Source organism: Copadichromis virginalis, linkage group LG3, assembly GCF_057382275.1.
Source record: "Copadichromis virginalis isolate Kocher_CV1m ecotype Utaka linkage group LG3, C_Virginalis_male_GT1.1, whole genome shotgun sequence".
Lineage (NCBI taxonomy): Eukaryota > Metazoa > Chordata > Actinopteri > Cichliformes > Cichlidae > Copadichromis > Copadichromis virginalis.
In genome coordinates this window covers 65,064,232-65,087,388 of record NC_140620.1, presented here as the reverse complement: position 1 = coordinate 65,087,388, position 23,157 = coordinate 65,064,232, and the positions used below count along the sequence as shown (strand labels likewise).

Genomic DNA, 23,157 nt, shown 5'->3' with positions numbered 1-23,157 from the left:
CAGACAGTTCAGAACTGGGATCACTATCACGAGGAACAAACCATAATGTGATGAAGAAATGACCCAAGAAGACCTCTAACTACTTTAACTTTTCATGAAACCCAAACATATTACCACAATCACTGACAGAGACAGGAAAAAATTAAATGCAATGTAAATATAGTTCTTTGAGCCAACAGGTCATTTCAATCTCCCACAAGCTGTTTGTGACTAGAAAGTTTGACTAGGACTAAATTACATCTGCAGAGCTTATGGGGTGTTCCCCGTTTGCAGGAAGAAACAGTGGTTCTGATGGAGACTGCATAGCTGTCTACATCTGCGTGCCGGTTAAACACACTCTTTCAAAATGCTAATGTCCACATTTTGGACACAGGTTTGAAAGAGGAGTGAACGACCCTCTTTGAACAGACGTGGCGTCTCACACCGACAGCGTCTGCCATCTACGATACAGCTTTGAGATCCTTCCCAGACGCCTTAACACACATCCTGGGCCTTTTGACTTCAGTAAGTCACATGATGGGGGGCAATGGGTTCACCTGAAACCTTGGCTGAGTGTGACCCACCCCATTTTCACACCTTGGCTCATGTGATTATGTAGAGAATCAATAGGGGGTCAACGGCCCTCTTAGGGACAACAGGGCTTAAAATCTGGGACTGATTCTCAGACGAAACGTCTTGAAGAAACTGAACGTAGTCCTTCAATTACTATGATGTGGACGAGTGAAAACCTTCACACACACACACACACACACACACACACACACGTTTGCCACATATTTTTATTTTTAGCAGTCATAACGTATTGTAGAAGATATATAAAACAGCTCTCTTGCATCAGCTCCTTCTTGGAAAAAAAAAAAAGCAAAGCCAAAAACAACTATTCACAAGTTTTCTTTTGTTATAAAAAGAATAAGAGAGCACTGTATCTCCACTGTGGACATATGCCTGGTGTGTATTTGTGGTCCTCAACAAAATGGCTTTTATACTAACCAGAAAATCTAAACAAAAACAAAAAAAATAACAAGAAAAAAAACAAATCGTCTTTTTTCTTGATCTTTTATGAAACCCAAACATGTTACCACAATTACTGACAGAGATTGAAACACATTAAAAATTAAATGCATTGTAAATATACTTCTTTGAGCCATTTCAGTTCAATCGCTTTCAAGGTTTATGACTTGAAAGCGATCGAGGGGGAAAGTTTCTACTGTGTGGGCCAGCATGAGGCGGGACTCATGGATGCTGCAGAAATCCAACTTTCCCTGAGATTCACCAGAAAAAAGTTTTACCTGCCAACATAACCATGGATTCCCACTAAACTCCAGCTGAGCAGACCGCAGGAAACAGTTAAAAATATTGTACATGGAAGTTTCACACTGTAATACACTGGCAAACATTTTGTGCTGAACAGCTCGTCCACAACGGTGGCCATTGCATGGGGTACGTTTCATTTGCAAAGATGTCAAGTAATGACTGGCTGGATGGAAAAGTCACTGCAGCCCTCTAAACACAAACTCCACTGTGGGACTTCCCTTCATACCTCCTGGACGCAGGCTTTTCCGTACCTCAGTGCTCCCTCTCCAACCAGAAAACTAGTGGACTATCTTTACACGGATAACTAGCACATCCCCAAAATAAGACAGCTAGTCTTGGCCTCTCACAACCACAAAGAACTATGACAGATATTTAAATCAGTGTTTTTCAAACAAACCGAGGGAAGCAGAACCTGAAAAAATAAAGTCAAACAATGTTCGCATCTAGAAGAATTTCTCTGCATGGTGGAAGAGAAAAAGTTAGGTTTGTAATGTTTATTTTCCCCCAGTCACTTGCTCCCATTTTCCTCTTGTTTTAACACTGTCCCTCCATCCTGTTAGACTTCAGGGACGGAGCAGGTGTAGCTGGCCACAAACGATGGAAATGAAGGGTCACACCATAAGCTTGCAGTGACACAGTTCTTTGTACATCTGTCTTCTGAGGCGGGGCATGTCTTGCTGCCCAAAGTTGAACTGCTGCCCGAGTGCCAGACACTTGCAGTACTGCAGGATAGCAGATAAGGAAAGGTCAGGGTCAGATACTGAAACACATTTAAAACAATCTGATGTGTGGTAATTACCATCTATGCAGTAGGTACATGTTTCCCTCATAAATGCTATAAAGAAGTGGAACAGACTAATCCAAATTGTCTATGGCTAGCTCTCAACAACGAGAGTTCGTGTTTATATCAGGGCTGGGCGATATATCGAGTATATTTGATACGTACGATGGTTAAAATGGTTTTATCGTAACCATCGAGTGTAGGTTCCCGCACGCTGCAAATGCATCATCAATCCCCCCTCCTAGCTGGAAAATGTTCTACCTGCCACACTGTGCTGAGCATGCGTGTTTATATGCTAGCAGATGGGAGAAATATGGTGACAGCGGGAGTTTCGGACTCGCTGTCGTCTGGATTTCACGAGAAGGTTGTCGAACAACATGAATAAACTCTGCATGTCAACATCTCCCCACACACCAAAGGAAACGTTAAATACACCAGCTGTGATTAGAGCTACGACGGCCTCTGTTGAAGGAAACCGTTCACGTTATTGTTTATCGTTCCTGAAGCATATTTGTGGCCTTCTTTTGCTGCTGGTTCAGATCGTTTTGGTTGGAGAGTGACGAAACCTTTGATGTTAGACAATGTGACGTTTGCTGGGTTACATGAAGCTGAGTGTGGCTTTGTTGTTTGTGTTTAGGCACATAACCTTTTTAATTGTTGTGTTGGCCGTTTGGTGTTTGCAGAAATGGTTTCTATGAGCTTGTGGCTGAGACTTGAAAGTTTCTGTGGATACCACACATGTTGGTATTTACATAAAAAACCCGACCTCACTGAGGCTCACACTGCAGCCCACCCCCTTTGCTGCTCAAGACATATCGCGATATAGCCAAACAATATGGCAATATTAGAGTTTCCTCATATCACCCAGCCCTCATGCACACTGTAGAAAACTCACCTGTAACACAAAAGCCCCACAGTCACTGTCATTGTTCTGGCGGCCCACATTCTGCAACATTACAAATACATTAGCATTAGCAATGGTACCATTTCAACTAAAGTCTACTTCTCGTTTGATTTTTACTCAAAGTCTCACCAGAGCTTTGGTAAGTGTTATAAAGAAAAGTCGTGTTACCATTTTGAAAAAGCCGGTCCATCCTGTCAGGAAGTCTTGCTGGTCTTTTTTGATGGCTTCAGCTTGCAGGTATTTGTAAATGTGCTGGAATCAAAATGAACATGTTCAAAGAGACTGAGACACCTGTTTCCAAAAACAGAGATTCTGACTTTGAGCAGTAGATTCATGGATACACTATAGGTGTGACATCCCTACCTTTGGGCAACGCCTGTTCAAAGTCCTCTGAGAGTCAAAGTAGGTGATGGCTCGACGAGGAATGTCAACACTGACCAGCGACCAGTGGACCTCAAGATGGATGGGGATCAACAACAGATCCTTCTGAAAGATGTCGACCTGATAAATGAACAGAAATAAACGAGAGTTTGAGAGACGTAACAAAAATCTTGGTTAAGCTGTCGGTTTTCAATTATACGATGCCCCCACCCTGTAACACTAAGCCAGCAGTGCTCCTAATGTGGTCTGAAGCAATGTAACCAACACACAGATGGAAAAGCTTGTAAAGTGGTGTATGCGGCTGCTAGCCAAGAGCTAATTCAGTTATGAACCAAACAAAGCCAGACGCTAACAATGTGAGAAGTATGTTCTTCCTATTAAGACAAGCAGATGAGTAAGGCTGTCATCACATCATCGCTTTCAGTTCTATAAAAACCCGTCACAACATTTTTCCATGGGATTTTACAGGTACTGCAGATAAACCACATGCAAGTATTTCATTGCTTTGGTGTATATTTGTTACACGTTTCAGACCAAACTAATTTTACTCACATTTATCCAAAAACACCTTGATGATCAAAGAGTTTTACACAGAATATTCTCAAAAAACTAACAGCATTGAATATGATAATATATGGTAACATGTGATATTAAACAATGATATATTAATATAACAAGACGAGGACGGAGTAATGTCCATGGCTGCTCTGCTGCTTCGGGACCTGGACGACTGCAATTGATTCAACCATGAATTCTGACCATGTCCAGCCATCAGGTCACTCAGTAAGCTTAACCACAGGTGGGCAATGCAGCAGGACTGAATATTGTCTAATATTTCATTATGTTTGATTATCTTAAAATGTGTGAACAAGACAAACGTGCAGGAAACTAAGAAATGAGGAACGGGGCATATCCTTGCTCAACAATGCTGGATGATCAGGGTCGAACAGAAACGGAGGCACACACGTTATCTCAACAAAAAACTTTAAAGTAAAACTTTAATCTCCAGACACTCGTGGGATCTTTTTAGTCATCAGATCGTAAGGTTGCATGATGATGATGATGTGCCTTCTATGTGTATAATATTAGGATGATTTAGAAACCAAAACTATTTTATATTTACAAGTGAGCTGGAACTGTGGATAAACAATTACAATTTAAATGTTAAAAAATATTCTGTTTAAACCTTTGAAAAAATAAATTGTAATTGTGTTGTTTATATTATTCCTCTCATGAAAACTGGGACGGGCTTTCAAATCTTAACTTGGAGAAGCAGCTAACTAAACGTATAAAGTTGACTGTTTTTTATTCAAGCACTAAAAGAGCGAGTCAGGGCGGCTCCTTTCAGGGGTTTGTAACAAGCTGTAACAGTAATCATGTAAAGACAACATGCTTATCTGAAACTATACAGGAGACAGTTTAAGTTCATTTTGTAACAAAGAACCTTTGAAGTTTGAAAGAACTGGACTCAGTTTCAGATGAACTCTCCGTGCTCTGCTTGCTGCAGAGCTCTTATGTTTGAAATACAAACTAGACTTTTGTCTTAACCAAAGTTAGTCTGACGCCTTGTTTTTGACTAAAGATCCCAGAGAAGATCAAAATGGTCCATTGGTAGTGTCAGTAGATACCAAACAAAAAAGCTGAACCACAGTGGTGTTTGGACAAACAGCTGATTTCCATCTAAAGCCAAAGCACAGAGCAGACACAACTGTGCGTACAGCTCAGGCTTTGTTATGTTTGAATGAAAAGAGCACATAAACAGTCAGATCTAAAAAAAAAACTAAGACATAAAAATATATGTTCATTTTCATTTTGATGTCACAACGTTCTTTGAAAGTTCAAACTGAAGCAAACTGACATTTACAGCACTGAGCCATCAGAAAATGGTCAACGGTCAGAAATGTACTGAAACATGCAAACACACATGGAAATCTAAGGCAAAAATACATTTGGTGAGACCAGCCTGAACTCTCCAAGGTCAGGTTCAGTAAAAACTTTCTAGCTTGAATAAAGATCAGTCCAAAGGTCTTCTTTGTTCCCTTTGTTCCCTTGAGAAGGGAACAAAGGGAACAAAGGGAGGAATCTTGAGGATTCCAGTTTCAACATCTCTGAGGTCCAAACCCTGAGTGGGTCATTCTACGACTGACCAGGTTTCATTGTTTTTCTATCCAGGTCTTTGCTGCATTACCTGTGTGTTTGACATCGCTGCTGTAAAATAAAGCAGTCAGATGCTTTCCAGCTGGAACTGAAGGGTGGCGCAAAATCTCAGTTTGTTCTGCATTCAGTATTACTTCAGGTTTAAGAAGATCCTGAGCTGGCTGACATGCAGTCTCTGTTGTACAGACGAGACCGTTACTGCACCTGTTCATCTACAATCTGAAGCTAAAATCTCACATTTGGACGCATCACTCTATCAGACTGGTTGCCACCAATTTTTAGTGTAGTTGTTGAGTTGTCTGGCACTCCTCAGCTTGTTGTCAGTTTACCCTGCTTCTTTAGATATTTAAGACAGCTACTACTACTTTTGTCCTCCACTTGTCCAGTTTCTTGACTGCATACAATGCCAACATCTGCAGGAGTTTACAGGAAAAAGCTCTTTTTGTCACCGTGTTGGTCACAGAACTACACGGCAGTGTTCAAACAAAAGAAATCTGAACCAATTATGTGTTTCGAAACTGTGACAATGTTTCATCCCCCAGAAAAAAAAAAACTACTGCTCAACACCACTCGGGTCTTTCTCCTTGGAAGCAAAGACTTCAAGAAATGGGCGGCTGGCTCAAGACCTTTGTGGAGTTAGTAAAGTGAGAAGACTAATCTGTGTAGTTTTAAAAGCAGAGGGTTTTCCCCACTCTTACTCCAGATGTGTAAGAAAACCCCACGGACAGTGAGGCTTTAACCTAGACCAGTGCAGATCATACAATCATGCATCACACACAGAGTCGTATAGAGATTCTTTGACTCTGATATTATGTACCGACTTAATGAAAAACTCAAACTCTTCTAAGCAGATGAAACACGGTTTCCACTCGTGTGCAGCCTGTCATGACGTTTGAAATGTGCTACTGATGTTCAGAAAGTTCTTAGTTGCAACTGTCTGCATGAGAGGTCTGAATTATTTAGACCACCTTCATAAATTTGTGTTACATTGTAATTTAAAGACAAGACTGAATGTCTTTTATCATCCAGCTCTAACGACACTCCTCATTGTTTTATTCCTGCATATTGATACAAAGTGTTAATATGCTGCTAAACTACTCCGAGTATGTTGGCCACATTCACTTACATTTTTTGTCCACCGCTTGACTCCTTCGTAGCCTTTTGTCCTTAGCTTATCGTAAAAGAAGCTGTTGAAAAAATGGACCTGAAAAAGAAAAAAAATGATTTTGATTGATGACAGTAAACCTGTAGTAATGGGATTACACAGACCATTACTACGGGAGCAGCAAGGCTCCAGTCATCGCAGCCAGAGACAGGACTTGGCACAGTCCAACGTTTTATTTTTTATTTTTTTACCATCATAACATGACAGCAAAAGGAAAAAAGCTCCTTAATCCATAATTGGCAGCTCGTTATACCCGTCTGCTGATAGCCACACATCCTGCCAGGCGTGTTTCCACACTTTATAAAAAGAACATCAATTAGCATTCAGACAAACTCTGTGAGGCCCAGGTGGACGAGAACAACAGATAAGACTGGTTTTGGTTTTTCCAGCTGGGGTGGACAAGGCTGAGCATCAGGCCTTCAAACCTCGGCCTGTGCTTCGAGGTTTCCGATGGTTAGAACGACTCAGGGGTGTTGAACCCCGACTATTATGACAAGTTACTCTAAACATGTTACAAATTATCTCCACTACATAAAGACATACTTGAGAAAAACTAAAAAAAATTTGTTATTCATTAAATCTTTGTTGGTTGAAACTATCTTGGAGCCGTGGGAGCAGCCATGTTTTTTCGCACACAATGCATTCTGGGACGATGACGTGTATTGGTTGTCGGTAGTATAGGTGCTTTCGTTCAGCTAACCTGTTTTGTTTTTTAAAGTGTAGCAACCGTATTAATTAACTTGCCTATTACCTGGTTACGACTTGGTAGACCAGCACTATGCGGTCTTTGAGTCTGATGTTATTAGCCATGTCTGGGCCCAAACTCAGCTGCAAAAGTCAAATGATCACTGCGGCATTACTGAGAGTTAAAAAACTGTCTAAAGTTGTTCATCTGTAATAAAATGATCAGTGTGGCTGCTCTGCCAGGTGTATCAATTAAGTTTAATATCCAGGGATCCATGAAAACTGAATTTATGACATTTAACTGAATTAGGAGTTAGCAGGAAGTTAGCTCACTAGTTTCCATCTAAATATAATATACAGTGGAACCCCGAATTATGAAATTAATTCGTTCCAGAGGGTCTTTCGTAAGTCAAATTTTCCTAAGTCGAAGCACCTTTTTCCATCGCCTTTTGAGTGAGGCGATGCTGGCTGAAGACGAAGTTCTTGGTGGAGGAGGTTGAAGAAAGCATACGCATGCATACATACATACGTACATGTACATAACATTATGGAATTTAATTTAATTTTTTAAAATTTTCTATATTATCCATTTCGTTACGCGGGCACTTTGCCGTACCACGGGCAGAAATATTGCCGTTAAGTGCCTTCGTAACTTGAATTTTTCGTTAAATGGGGTCTTTGTAAGCCGGGGTTCCACTGTACCTGTACCACTGTGTTCTGACTGAGAGATTTATTATCAAATTCAAACGTACAGCTCTGCTATCTCCTCCAACATAAATGAAGACTAAACAGCAGTGACGTTTGTAGGGTTACTGAAGTTGGGCTAGCTGGTATATAATGATGTGCTACGTGAACGCTATGTTAGCATAACATAAACAGTAAAGCTGGAGGATGAACGCTAACAAACTGAGGACTTTTTTCCCACTTGATAAAAGTTCATATGAGAGTTCCCAATGGTTAGGGACGAATGTAATCGCATGGCAGGATGCTGTAAACGGACCAAACTTCAGTCAGGACTGAGATAATCCATCCACAATACCAGGTTAGTCATTAATATACTGCTGCTACATGGGCTGGGCTGCAGTTACATCGTAAGGGTTTAAAATCTGAGCTTTAAAATGATTGGCGGTAATAAAAACCGTGAGAAGCCGACAGTGATCACTGACTGTTTTTAGGGGCTTGTTGAGTTTAAATCGAACAAGATACAAAACATTAAAACATGTTAAAAACACAACAGTCTTATTAAAGGCAGACTACTTTGGGCCCGGAAGCAGGATTCATCACGTTATCACTTAAAGACCGGATACCGGTCATGGAGGCTAACAAGGGCTGCCCAAAGAACATCTGGATTAAGACAAACGCTCTGAGACGCCGTTGCCATTGGCAAGCAGTAGCCGCATAGACACCAGTAGTTTTCCCTCACTCTCTCGTCATCGTTTGACGGATTGTTTTCATCTTCATCTAAACTAAGTGCTGGTTGACTGTTTTCGGTTTGCTCTGGTTCAAACTGGAAAGGTTGAACAGAAGTGATTTCCAGTGCGCTGCTAACTGTGAACTGGATGCGGTGCAACCGTGTGACGTCACTACCCAGAGTGCATTGAGAAGTAAATAACAATGGCGACCTACTGGTAAATCGGTTTTATATAAAATGTGCTTAGAAGGAAAACATTTAGTATATTTTAATACCACATGTGTTATTGAAAGCACAGTACACATTTTAGCGCAAACATGTCTTAATAACCGGGGTTCCCTTTAAACTAACATAATCATCCTGCTGTAACCAGGTAAATCCATTTGTTTATTAATTAATGTACTAACAGGGACTTAGAAGAGAGGGACGCAATGTTTAAAGTTTAACATTTAACTGTTTTACTCTTTGGTGCTGTTGAGGACACGATATTGTTCTTTCTTGGTTATTTGTATTTAAATCATTTGCTCAAGTTTGGTTTGTTTTTGTCTGGCAGCAGAACGATTAGACACAAGAAGGTGTTGGTGGTGTACCGGGGGCTTCTGTTTAGAACTATGCTTCCTCATCCCCGTCACCCAGCCATCTTTTTATTCTCAGGTCAATCTGCCAGGGGAGAGCTAACGGAGCCTACGCTACCTTTGACTGCACCGGCTACAGCGGCCTGGCTAGTTACGGGTTTTTCCAATCAGTGATCCTGGCCTCCACAAACGGGCTACATTTATTACATGTATTTCTTATTCATTAACATCTGACCTAATGAGCAGGAAAGTGCAGGAGGAACAGGTCAAGAGGCCACACTGCTAACAAGTCGGCTATGAGCTAAGCTAGTGAATCGCTGAAGACACAGTGAGTGAAAACTGAAAATAACTAGTGTGTGAATCAGAGAGTGCTCTGGACAAACCACGTGAAGATTACACTCTGAAATAAGACGTTATCTGTAAGTTTCCAATTAAATCGACTACACAGATAAGCTACACAAAAACAACAGTGTATGTTTGAAAAGGAACAGAGAGTGATACAGTACAGACAGCAAACATCAAGTGATGAGGAATAGTCAGGCCCCATCTTATCTTAATGACCTTGTAGTACCATATCACCCTATTAGAGCACTTCGCTCTTGCTCTGCAGGCCTACTTGTTGTTCCTAGAGTATTTAAAAGTAGAATGGGAGGGAGAGCCTTCAGTTTTCAGGCCCCTCTTCTGTGGAACCAGCTTCCAGTTTGGATTCAGGAGACAGACACTATCTCTACTTTCAAGATTAGGCTTCAAACTTTCCTTTTTGCTAAAGCATATAGTTAGGGCTGGACCAGGTGACCCTGAATCCTCTCTTAGTTATGCTGCAGTAGGTGTAGGCTGCTGGGGGATTCCCATGATGCACTGGGTGTTTCTTCTTCACTAACTGTGTGTTAGTAGACCTCTCTGCACTGAATTGTTAGTTACTGTTAATCTCTTCCACAGCTTGTCTTCGTCCCGTCTTCCTCCATCACCCCAACAGATCCCGTTAGATGGCCCCGCCCCTCCCTGAGCCTGGTTCTGCCGGAGGTTTCTTCCTGTTAAAAGGGAGTTTTTCCTTCCCACTGTCACCACAGCGCTTGCTCATAGGGGGTCATGTGATTGTTGGCTTTTCTGTTTTCTTTGCACTATTGTAGGATCTCCAACCTGATAATATAAAGCGGTTTGAGGCAACTGTGTTGATTTGGTGCTCTATAATTAACACTGAATTGAACTACACCAATTCAAATAATCAATAGTTTCTGCTCTAAATATATTATTATTATTATTCAGTTATTAGACCCTCCACAAAAATATTTACCATAATAACAATGAAAAACGAAGGAACATATCACAGCTGTAAGATCTTTGTATACTCAGCTTATATATTCTGAGTGGCTGTTTTCATTATGATACATCAAGTATTTGATGTAGTTGATCTTGTGCACTGATGTATCGAGTGAAGCATGGTTTCAGTGTGTTCAGCACAGAAGGTTCAAACAAGGCTGAAGAATCTCAGAAGATGTTACATATGGCTTTTGCAACGACACAATAATAACTGTGGGTAGGTAAACCATCCACAGCACAAGCTGCAACAGTTTCGTTTGCAGCTTCCTCACCTTCTTTGGCACAGAGTCCATGACCAGCTCACCGTACATGTTCATCACCTGAATAACACAAAAACAATGTAAGAATTAAAGTGCAAAGAGAAATGTTCTCAGGCAGCAACACTTTTGATACAATTCTCTTTACTTTTAAGGCCCGAGTGTGAAACCAAGCAGCCGTTTTCATAAACACAGTCTGATTTTAAAGCCTCGCTGAGGGCCTAAACTTTGCACACGCATCTGCTCTGGTGAAAACGTACATATTTTATGGGTCTGGCATGTGGACAGTACAAAATGATTCTGCATACATGGTTCCACCTGTGTGGGTGAAATTTGGTACACGTGTGCAACTTTCCAAGATCAGGGGCCTGTTCTTCGTACCGCGCTAAGTAAGTTAGCTGGATTAGATTGTTGACGATTTCGCGTGATCCTGGATCGTTCGGTTCCCCGAAGCTCATCCGGGACTTGCTGTCATAGCAACAGAGCCGTAAGTGTAAACCTGCTCGGGAGCAGGTTTACTTTATGTAAACAGGATTAGATCGCAGCCACGCAGGTATGTCCGCGTCATTCATACGAAAGCAACAGCGATATTTTTCCACTGTTTCACCATAAATAAATAACATCAATGTAACTAAAGATAATGCAGCACTTGATCCTTTTATTGATGTCACACAGATACATACAGGTCATTTCCTAAAAAAGGGAAATGTACTATTAACATTCTATTACATGTATGTGATTATTACAGATGTAATTCATATTTCAGAGTAGTAATTGCAAATTACTTCGTGTAATCAAGATGAGAGACCACGGCTATAAAAGCGAAGGTGGATTTGGGAAGTCTGTCGCAGTCATATTCTGTCCGTTTATGCGACCGTTTATGCGGAAGGTGCAAGATTGATAAGGAGAGTCCTCAGAATTCAGCGTATATTGCGGGATAGACAGGATCCTTTAGCTCAGCGCGACAGTGTGCTCATAGAGAGATATCGATTTTCCCGTGAGGATATTATTCACTTAACCAACTTGTTGACGAGGGGGTGCAGGACCACCACCTGTCTTTTTTTGCTCTGCCCTTTTCTTGGTTGCTGTTATAAACAAACAAACAGATTATTCCAGGGTCTCTGTCCAAGAGACTAAAAGCAATATAAGTGATAAATATTACCATTCTGTAGAATATTCTTATATTTCACTTTTACTTGTTCCCATGTTCTAGTGGGTCCTGTTGTGGCTCTAATGTGAAAGGGGATATAATATAACATATTATAATATAATATAATGTAATATAATATTGGATAATATGGTGTGATATGATAAATCTACCCTACCGCCTACTGGTGTTGGCCAGAGGGGCCGATGGCGCAATATGGCAGCCTGGCTTCTGTCAGTCTGCCCCAGGGCAGCTGTGGCTACAACCGTAGCTGCCTCCACCAGTGTGTGAATGTGAGAGTGACTGAATAGTGGCATTGTAAAGCGCTTTGGGTGCCTTGAAAAGCGCTATATAAATCCACTCCATTATTATTGTTATTATTGGATTACTTACGAGTTTGATTTGTCAGCAACTTTCTGCCAGCCCTCTCTCCTTGCTTTTGCAGCCTTTGCAGTGTTCCCTTGCGTTTTAATTAAACTCTGAAACTCCTGAAATCCCTCAATCAAGAGTTCTTGCTCTGCTGCCGAAAAATACCGAGCGCGCTCCTTCGCCATTTTCGCCAACCAATCAGCGGGTTGCCGATCACTGTTTCTGCTATCGATGCGTATCCCCTTTTACGGCACCCAGTGATGTCACATTACTGCGTCCAGCTGTAGTAATCGTCAACAGCAGGTGTGTTCGGGGAACCGGATTAGCGAGCTCACGGTTAGCGCGATGATTTGATCTTGGATGTTTCATTTGATCTTGGATGTAGTAAGCGACGTACGAAGCACAGGGCCCAGTTCAGAGAAGCTTTGAGACAAACCCAACAGGAAGTCTGTCGTTTGTCATTTCCAGATATTACACTTTGTGGTTGACAAGGAATGTTGAAACCTTGGTTTGGAAAGTCTTCAGTAGTTTGTTTTACAGTTTGCCTCAAAGTTACGACAGGAAGCACAAACCTGCATATTTGACGTGATCGTTGAGGAGTTTGATTTAAATATGATTACAGGAAATGGCTCAACTGCACCACTCCACCTCCAGCCAACTGAAATTTTCAATTCAGTTCAGTTTAACTTCGATAGCCCCAAAGCACAACAGCAGTCGCTTCATGGCACTTTATTCTGGAACGTAAAGACTCTACAATAAACCAAAGAGTGAGTGTCCTGTCATCACTGCTCACAGCTTTAATTTGTTTTGCTTTTCTTGATGATGAAACATTGGATGTTGTAACATCTGGACTTTGGAGAACGAGAACATATACTGACGTACCTAACTCAGCCGATGCCATGCACCTGCATCATTTACAGCACGTACAAGTTACGAAGTATTAACAGCAGTATCTCTAAAATGTGCCACCGCAGGAACAACACAGGTGTACTGAATCACATTTTAATGACTCCCTTTGGACTTAGGTGCACTAATGCCTAAGATTAAGTCAAAATTCCCCCCAAAAGCCCCAGTTAGAGTGTACTAGCATACCTGGTCATTGAGCCAGTTCTGTCCATACAGAGTGCCCAGGTCGTCCATGGTCAGAACATGCCGCTTGTAGTTGACTCTGAAGGTTTTAGCTACAACAGATCCTGATGAGCGGTGGAAGGAGTGTATTAGATGTTGGACCACTGCTTTTCTAAGGAAGAACGAATCAAAATCAGATGTACAGTTAGCTCCATGTATTCAGACATCGCTAATGAAAGCTTTCACTACACAGCCCAAATCAAAGGATCGCTACAGCAAGTGAAAGAGGACACCTTTGCTGCAAAAACAAAACAACTGCAGTTACATAGTGATTCTGTGAACATTAAGTTGTGAGTTGTGAAAACAAAGCTTAACGTCTCATTCACCCAAACATTCATGCAAGCATGTTTCTGTACATCTAAGAGCTTTTATCCATCTCCACACGCCGCTGAATGCCTCACGAGCAACTCAAGATTCTGCAGCTTCCCCAAGGATACTGAAGCATGCAGCCTGGAAAAGCTAATGGATAAAGAAAACACCAATTTTCCGATGAGTAGATGACCTGCTCTACGTTCACAGCCACACTAACCCCGGTTCTCTGAAAACCAAGTGAGCTATGAAGTATGCCATCCTGGTGTGACCAATCACGGGAGCTCCGCTTCCACCACATCAAGAAGATGGTTCAAGCACACAGGGTCCCCAGACCCCCTCTATAGGAGCCCCTGGCTCCACACCAGGCAAGTGTTTCTTTGATGTGACCATGAAGTCCGGCAGCATGGTGAGATACCGGCTTTGGTTTTCAGAGAACTGGGGTTGCTCGTGTAACCAAACAGTGTGTATCTCACTACAGGAGACTGCATGCTCCAGAGACTATAACACCTCGACCGAGGACACGCCCGAGCTCGGTATGGAGCTAACAGCATGCTAAGCATCAAGAGTCCAGTGAGTGCACAGTCACATCAAGGCCAAAAACAAAACCCTAACACATGTGTGGGGATGCAACACCCTTAAAAAGAGAGCCCCTAAAGGGTCCACCTTCCTCTGGTGGACTTAGCAGGTCCACAGCAGAACTACCTCACTGTGGTTGGAGGGAAAGTTTCCACAGGAAGTATTGCTACATAAAATTCACTCATCCCCACACACTCCACAGGCTCAAAACTCAGCCCTGAAACTCTGACACTGCGGCTAAGTCCCAGGAGGGAACAACCTGTTTAACAGCAGGCGTCAGGCGGTGGGGCCCCTTATCAACTGCTTCATTCCCAAATGCAACATGGCTGAAATTGGAGCTAAACACACTTCAATAGTGGGAAATGCTCCCAAGTTATCCAGAAAATCCTGAAGGAGCAAAACACATTTGATTACGAGACGCACACATGTCTCAAATATGCATCAGTAAGTGATGGTGTTGAAGCTCTACGTGGTCTCAACCGCCCTCAGAGTAGTGCTGCAGATTACAGCGTAGATATGGACACCAGCTTAACCTTTACTGCACAGAAGGATGAGAGAAGGATGGTAACAACACAGAACACTGTTAACACAACAGTATCACCACGTCTCACCTGTGTGGGTGTGAGAAGTTTTCATTGAAGATGTCCTGAAGTTTCTCCACAACATCATCCACGTGGATGGGGATCAAACTGCCGTACTGCCGTAGCGACTCTTCCAGAATACCTCGAGACAGATGACAGCCACATGAATGAGGGCTGCGCCACACACAGGTATAATACAGGTAACATCATACAACATGTCCAGCTGAGATACATGCATTTACATTTGCGAGCACCAACAATGAGCAAACCCGAGCAGTGAGTTTCATACTGGCTGATGTTCAACAACAGAGGACGTCCAGCACAAACTGAAACACACTCTGTGCTCCTCCATGAAGAGCACAAGGCTGTGACGCAGCAGGGTTACAAACCTGTGAGACTGTACAAGCTCTGGCTCACGTGCTGCTAACGTTCACATGTTCCGCCTCCATCACACATGATGTTAACCATACAAACGGTCTCCCTGCTACCCTCTGGATAAATAACAGTGTGCAGCTGCAGCACTGTGGAAACGCCACATTATTCATGTTCAGTGTTTAGTGCAGTCGAGCTATAGTCTATATTCAACTCATATTCTTTGTGTCAATACTTCACTTTAACTCTTAGCTGTCACCATGTAAATGCCAGCGTTTCACCCACATTTCAAACTATCTGGGAGCAGCGAGTGACAACGTTAAGCCCCACAGCTCCCAGTTTTTAAACAAAAAGCACCAGTGAAGATGATGCTGCCATAGTTTAATGTCCACACACACTAAACAGAAGTGTCAGTCTTCCACAAAAGCACAGCAACTCGTTAGTTTTGTACTTCATTTAGATTTCATATAAACCACATTCATGAAAACGATACCGCTAAGCTGAAAACAGTTTATTTGAGAACATGAACACAAAGGTTTCATTTGTTTTTTGACAGATGTCAAACTTTAAATGAAAAACATTTGTAAGATGAAACCAACGAGCAGTTCATGTTGAGACGTCTTTTCCTCTTATCACGGCTCATTAATGACATCCAAATATTTCTTGGCCAATGATGGAAATCAGTGGAATACTCGATTACTAGGATAATCTGACCCACCTGCCACAGAGGCAACAACAGGGAACGAGTGGGTACAAAGACACAGCTCTGCTTTACACGGGTCCAGAAAGACTTTACAGAACCAGGTTGGACCGACACGGCACTGCTGACACAGTTACACACGAGACATACAAGGCCACAGACACAGCATGAACTGTTACTGATGCATCACACATGTGTGAGCATGTGTTACAGTACACTCTGTAACATGAACACTGTAGGACCTCACATTGATGCTGACATGAGAAGCAGCGCACACTGAAACACAACAGGGAGGTACACAAGGACGGACATGAACCAGGACGTCACCCAGTCACAATGAAGGGACGCACTGCAGGAAACACGTGTCAGTCTAAAAGCAGTTTAGAGACTCACAGCTAAAGACAAACTCTAGACCCAACAAAGACAGCGGACACCTCAGACCCTGGACGTAAAGTCCGGATCGCTGCAGTCAAAGCAGCTGTTACGTGAGGTTTACAGCTGAGGATAATAGGACATTATGGAGGAGCAACAAGTGTGTGGACTGATTGGTGCCTCCATATATATATGAGATAAAAGCAATGACAGCTGGATGAATCTCGAGTTATGGGGTCCCGGGCTGCCGTGTAGAGTGTCCCCCCGACTCAGACATGTGACGTAAGGAACATGAAAACAGTTATGTGGAAACAGCCTTCCTCACTATCAGTACGACACATTCAGCATCTGCAGCTCAGACTGTTCAGTAAGGATACGTGTTTAACTCCAAGACTGATTCAAGTCTTTGGGTATTAAGACAGAGCAGACGTCATGTTTGATGCGAGCTGGCAATCACCGCTGCTGCCCGTCAGCCTCCTGCTAGACACACCGATGTTTTTCATTTTCAAAGCCTACGTCGCCTCATTCACAAGCTCTCACATTCAGAAAACCTGACCTCTTCAGCTCGCTGATATTCAAACTCGTCCAAGACTTGATGCCCATGCTGTAGAAGTTTGAAGCGCCTACGTCGCCTCGTTCTCACATTCACGACCTTGAGCGTCCGTGCTGCCCACGCTGGTACTGCACAAACATTTAAGGCAAGGCTAGAAGTATTTGTGATACATACCATTCACACAACTTGTGTGTTCTTCAGTAAGAGCCAGCTCTGCCGGCCTGACCTCTGCCTCCAGGGTCACTCGGTCCTCCTGCTTTCTTGAGGAGGAGCCGTTTATTTGCTGATCTGCCAAAGGAAAGAAATCATATTTGTTATGGAATCTGCAGACTCAGGCATTTTTATCAAATTCCAAAAATAACAGTTAAATCAATTTGGGTCAAAGGTAACTTAACTGCAACTTTTAACAGTAACAGGGAGGCTAAACTAAACTCTACTAAGCATGACGCTGCAGCGTATCACAGCTGGTGTCACTGCAGGTTATGGAAATGTATTATTATTCCCACTTATTCAAATGCCTCGTGGGGATTTTTTCACAAAAGCAGTAAAACTGGCGACTGAAGCAGACTGAAAACATCTGTTACTTTTGTTATGGTACTCTGATTGTTGCCACTGACAAAACATATCATTTTAAATGCCTGCTATTCCCATTACTTAGCATTCCCACACGAATACGTACCTCTGTCAGACTCTGTGTGCCCGTCATCACTGCCGTCATACTCCTCGTGCCCGTACGGGGGGCCCTCATACCGTTTCAGTCTCCTCTGTTCTCTTTGAGTGTTCCTTTGCCCTTTGTGGCTGCACCTGGGTCTTACGGAGCACATCCACCGGGCCTGCTGGCGCCAGCTCTTCCAGTGCTGAGAGAGCCGAAATCCAAGACCTCCACGGCATCGCAAGCGCCCGAGTCTTCTCAGAGCCCTGTACTTGCTTAGGCGGGACCTAAACAAGTCTCCCGCTTCAGCCTGGCTTAGTGCGTGAGCTACGGGGGCCTCGCCGATCTCTTCAGCCTTCTGTTCTGGTCTCTGATGATCGTGCTGCTGTGAATGAAGGTGCTCGGAAGACTGGGAAGAAAAATCTGAGATTCCCCACTCCTCCACCTCCTGGTCTCCATCCTCTTCAACATCTTCATCCTCGTTGTTTTCCAAACTCTTGCTGTCAAACTTACCCATGTCTTCACCATCAAAGTTGTTAACTTCATCGTCACCTACAGCTTCAGTCCCACCTATGCCATCTTCCTCATCCACTACATATTCACCCGTCCACACCTTTTCTTTATGTTCCAGTCTCAGGTGCATGGGGGTGGATACACTGTGATCTGACACTGGGACTATGAGGCGGTCCGCTGGAATCCCACCTATGAAACAAACAGCAGTGATTATTGACCAATCAGGCATCACGACAGCCCAAAAGTACTGCTGCAGCTCATTACAACAGGTAACAATGTATCTATGAGCTCTTCCTACACAATATAAACAAGGCACACTTATCTGTACTTATCTGTATCACATTACTTAGCAACCACCTACCAACAGGCCAAACTATCCCATTTGTAGTGAGCATGGACCTCTGACACATTAAAAAAAGCATCGTATCGTCTTCATTTCACTAAAAAATAACATCTACCCCACAGTGCTGTCCAAAGGCCTTGAGTCACCCCCTCAGGCTTACTTTGAATATTTGAACACAGCCTTAAGTAACAGCTCTAGCTGCTGCTTCAGTTTTCCTTGGGACATCATTAATTTTTTATTTTTGGAGGTTTGGTTTTTGGCCTCATTTCACTCAGTGACGTTGGGGATCTTGTCAAAATCGAAATCTGGAAAAGTATGTCCAAATTTGGGTCGACCCTGCAAAACCACGAGGAAACGTTCTGCCTGGGAACACATTCAATCATTCGTCTGTGTGTTTAGTATCGGTTAATCCGACATCCTTTGTATCCTGGCAAAGAGAGACTACCAGAGTCTGATTAGTGTTTGTTGTATGATCACCAAAAAGAGCTTAAAGACACTATAGAAAAGCAGCAGTTATAATAAGATGAGAGCATGTGTGCATACATTCAGTCCGTGTTTATTAAGGTATCGATGTGTGCTGTGATCACTCCATCCTCGATGAAATGAATGAAATATCCTGGTGGGAAACCTAAGCTGCATGCTGGTTTCACACACCGTCCACGTTTTAGATACCAAGTAGATCGGGGGTGGGGAACTCCAGGCCTCAGGTCCTGCAGGTTTTAGACCTCACACTGGGTCAACACACCTGAATCAAACGAGTTCATTCACAGGCCTCTGGAGAACTTCAAGACATGTTGAGGAGGTCATTTAAATCAGCTGACACATCTAAACCTGCAGGACACAGGCCCTCGAGGCCTGGAGTTCCCCACCCCTGATGAAGACTTTGAAATCAAAGACTTTCTGGGGCCCCTGAGGGCCACAGCTCACTGCTGGACTTCACTGGTTACTAGATCGATTTTTTTAAAATGGCATAAAAAGCAAGTTCTTAAAACATACATGAGACACAATAAAGAAAAAGGAAAACAAATTGAGGCAAGTTTTATAAACCTACACCACACTGTTGTTGAATATTCACTCATTTATCACCGACATTTAACTTCAGGGGCACAGAGAGGATGAGAAAGTCAGTGCAGGGACTCCAGCAACACGTCATCAGGGTGATGATGACCCTGATGAAGGCCACAAGTAACTCCGTAAAGTTGTTCCTCTTTACTTTTAAGTGTTGTGTGTTGTGACATTTCATTTCAAAAATGGAAGTGACCTCGTGTCCATCAACCTCTTAGGGTTTCCACAGATGCCTGACCCAGTGGTCTGAACGTCCACCCTACTGGGGGGTAAATATTTTACACACAAACAGTGAGTGCTAACCTCCTCCTGTGTCGTTCTGCCCCACAGCGGTCAGACCCAGGTCTCTCTGCCAGCGGTTCTGGGCTAGGCTACCACCACTGTCTCGCATTATCCAAGAAAAACCCACAACCTGCGCCAGCTCGTCACCTACAAACAAACACAGTCTGCAACGGTGGGAGAGAATACAGTCAGTTCATGAAGTCCACAGTGGACATCAGAATAACACAGTAGCTGCTTCTGTCTGTTTGGATTTTTAAGTGACAAAAAGAAAACTCTATGAATCACTTTGCTTCATAGAGATGCAGTGTTATATACCAAAATGTAAAGATGAAAGTACACATTTCCATGCAGATTATTCTAGTTTGTAAATTACAATGATATGCAGTTGAGTGTTTTCACAGCATTTATACATGAGTTGATCTGATTCAGCATAGATCCAACACTGAGACAGTGCTCCATAGGCAGTACAGGACACTCAGGACCCTGGGATAGCCTGGGATATTGTATTTTGTAGGGGAGTCTCTAACACTTTAGGGCTACCGTGGACCCGCCATGTCTTACAATAAAATAAGAACTGGGTGGTTACAAAACATATTCATAAGTAGCCTATAAAAGACAACTTCACACGAATGAAAGCCTATGGTTCAATAAAAAGTAGAAGTATTAGTAAATTTCATTAATTTGACATGGCAGCGCTTTTCTAATCTTACTGAACACTTGGAATGTAAACAAGCCGTTACATAGTCTTGACTTGTTGTTACGAAGTACTGAAGCTAATTTTGGCACAATTATTACAAAACAACTACTAGGAATATAAAGGCAGTAATAATGACCTAAAACCCCCACGCCGTAATTTTACAACTAACGCGTGGGACCGTTTCAGTGGGCAGCCACAGGCTTTGCTACACAGACAGAATACACGTCCCGGTGCCTCCACGCTGCTTCACTTATCCTGCTCACTGATGTTAGTCCTGCAGTTTGTCTTGCTAGCTTCACTCCGACCACTGTGTGATGACAGCGGCATCGACAAAAAGCGACAGGAACTACACGTAGTTATGGACTTAACTGTTTACGTGCAGGATTAAAAAAATAAATTACCAAATAAATCCTCTTCTCAATAAAACTCTTCCATTATGAACACTTCTGCAGGAAATAGTCTACACCAATGCTATCTCGTGAATGCTAATAGCTAGCTTACCGTTGTTTCATCAAATTAGACTGAATAAAGCTCACACCAACTGCAAACTCCTTTTTATTATAATATATCATGACTATTGACAACCAAAGCATCAACACGAACATAAGGAATAAGGTGAAGTTATTCAAATTTGCCGAGTTCTTTAATTATCTGTTGAGTGTGCGGGCTAACCTTTGAGCTATAACCATGTTGTCCTCAGCTAGCTAAGCGGACTGTAGGCAGATACCATGCTAGCAGAAAAATAAACCGCCCAGTGTGTGTTTGTTTCCTAGCTAAATGTTGCCACTGCATGCTTACCCTTGATCTGTAGGGGTGTAGAAATCTCTATCCGCGTTCTTCTGACAGAATGTGAGCGTATTCTGTGTGCACAACACTGACCCAAAACAAACGCTAATTGATGTTGAATCTCATTCAATGAAGTCAAGTGTGGGGTAGCTGTTTCCACACTCTCCCTCCGCTTCCTCTCTTCTTCTTGTGTTTGAAGACGATTGGCCATTAGCTGTTAGGCACTATACCGCCCCCACGTGGTATGGTGTGGTATAGCGGTTGGAAAGACTCAAACTCGGACTTCAACGTTTACCGGTTTCCTGCTTGTTTTGCCACTTTTGGTCTGCTCCCAGGGGATGAACCATTATTATGTCTACACATTGCAGACAGCCTTTGTAATAGCAAAAAAAAGTCAGGCTGTATAATTTATCTTTAGAATCTTTTTTCCATATGTACTGCCCATTTATGTTTGCACATTGCAATAAATCACTTCATTTGCTTTTTTTTTTGGCAAAATAAAGAAATAAGGGATGGCACAAGCCTTTGGTCCTAGAGCTGCTGTGCAAACAGAACCATTAGAAATTATTCAGGTGATTCTTTCATTGTTGGTGTGCTCCAGGCCGTGCAGACCATCATGGAACTAAAGGAAACCAGATTCACACGCAACAGGTTCTGTCCATGTCTACGGTTAGAAGATGGAACGCGTCGAGTGACCCACATTCATTCAAACTGAACTCTGAGGCGAAAGCAGTGACATTAAGTTATTGTTTACTGTGCTGTCAGGACTGAATATTGAGCTGCAGCAACTCACTGATAATGTTCAGCTGAACTTACCCTCCCAGCGTGCTTGGCAGTGAGAGCAGCTTGCTGGTTCCTGCTGAACTGACGACTTGCATCCTTCGCAGTTCATATTTCAAGTCATAGAAACCGTTTTCCATCGCTCACATCAACAAATTGTAGCTTTGATATATTTTTTATTGTTCATTAACCACTTGTGTTTGTTTTGAACTCACTGCAGTACGACTACAGGTACACAAAAACGTCACAGACTCTCTAAAATGGTACGGATACAACGAGCGCTTGAGTGATTTACAGATCTATTTGAACCGTTACCTTTTTTATGAAATTTGAAAGCTGTTCTTAATACAAACTCTGTAAAGTTGATCAAATATGAAGCATATAAAAATAAAACACTGGCCCTGAGATACTGCTGGCGTGGCACTGGGGTGCCGAGACTGCTTTGAGCTAGCAGCCACAAAGGCTTCATGTTTTTGGGGCTCGCTGGTCTGCCAGATCGGACAACGTCTGGACAGTCTGGGCCAACCGACTCAGGCCTTCGTCCTCCATGATGAGTTGAGGTGAACACAAAGAATCCTGGAAGGGGAGGGAAAGAGCAGGAAGTAGATCCAAGTAAGAAACATACACTTCTACACATTCACCAGTAAGCAGTCACTCATTAATATCAAAGTAACAGTATGTCCAGCTTTATAACTTTGATAATGCTGCATATTTCTAAGTGTGGTTTGATCAGATTTGAAAAACTTTGCTAATGAGACAAAACCAAGGAGTCCTGTCACTTAATGAGAGGATGCAGCTACATCACAGTGCAAATGTCCCCCTGAATACCAGAGCATGACTTTTACTGACGTATTCATTCTTTACTGAAGATGATGCATTTGACTGTGTGTACTTACCTGTGTGAGCACGAGCTGCCTCAGGACTAATGCAGGTGTTTAAATGGGTTTGAAATACAGATGCTGCTGTCACTGTATTATAGA

The 23,157-nt window shown here is 42.7% G+C and overlaps 2 protein-coding genes across 4 annotated transcripts in view; both read right to left on the bottom strand.

Moving 5' to 3' along the window:
* Positions 1-761: 761 nt before the first annotated feature.
* senp3b (SUMO specific peptidase 3b) lies at positions 762-21,512 on the bottom strand. Of its 3 annotated transcripts, none has more exons than XM_085451876.1 (12): positions 21,410-21,512; positions 19,936-20,078; positions 17,739-18,413; positions 17,234-17,347; positions 15,093-15,204; positions 13,558-13,705; positions 10,965-11,012; positions 6,664-6,741; positions 3,363-3,500; positions 3,168-3,251; positions 2,991-3,041; positions 762-2,036 (listed from the first exon to the last, which is right to left on the bottom strand). In XM_085451876.1, exons 2-12 carry the CDS (start codon positions 20,021-20,023, stop codon positions 1,926-1,928), a joined length of 1,647 nt encoding a protein of 548 aa, XP_085308002.1. In that variant the 5' UTR covers positions 20,024-20,078; positions 21,410-21,512; the 3' UTR covers positions 762-1,925. The 3 variants fall into 3 exon arrangements, with proteins under 3 accessions (XP_085308002.1, XP_085308000.1, XP_085308001.1); XM_085451874.1 differs by lacking the exon at positions 21,410-21,512 and adding an exon at positions 21,284-21,358; XM_085451875.1 differs by lacking the exon at positions 21,410-21,512 and adding an exon at positions 20,875-20,908.
* An 808-nt stretch (positions 21,513-22,320) lies between these two features.
* lrch4 (leucine-rich repeats and calponin homology (CH) domain containing 4) overlaps positions 22,321-23,157 on the bottom strand; it is a 29,980-nt gene continuing 29,143 nt past the window's right edge. The window contains exon 18 of the mRNA XM_085451873.1: positions 22,321-22,753. Coding sequence (XP_085307999.1) covers positions 22,643-22,753 — 111 coding nt within the window. The 3' untranslated portion in view covers positions 22,321-22,642. The remainder of the gene's footprint in view (positions 22,754-23,157) is intronic.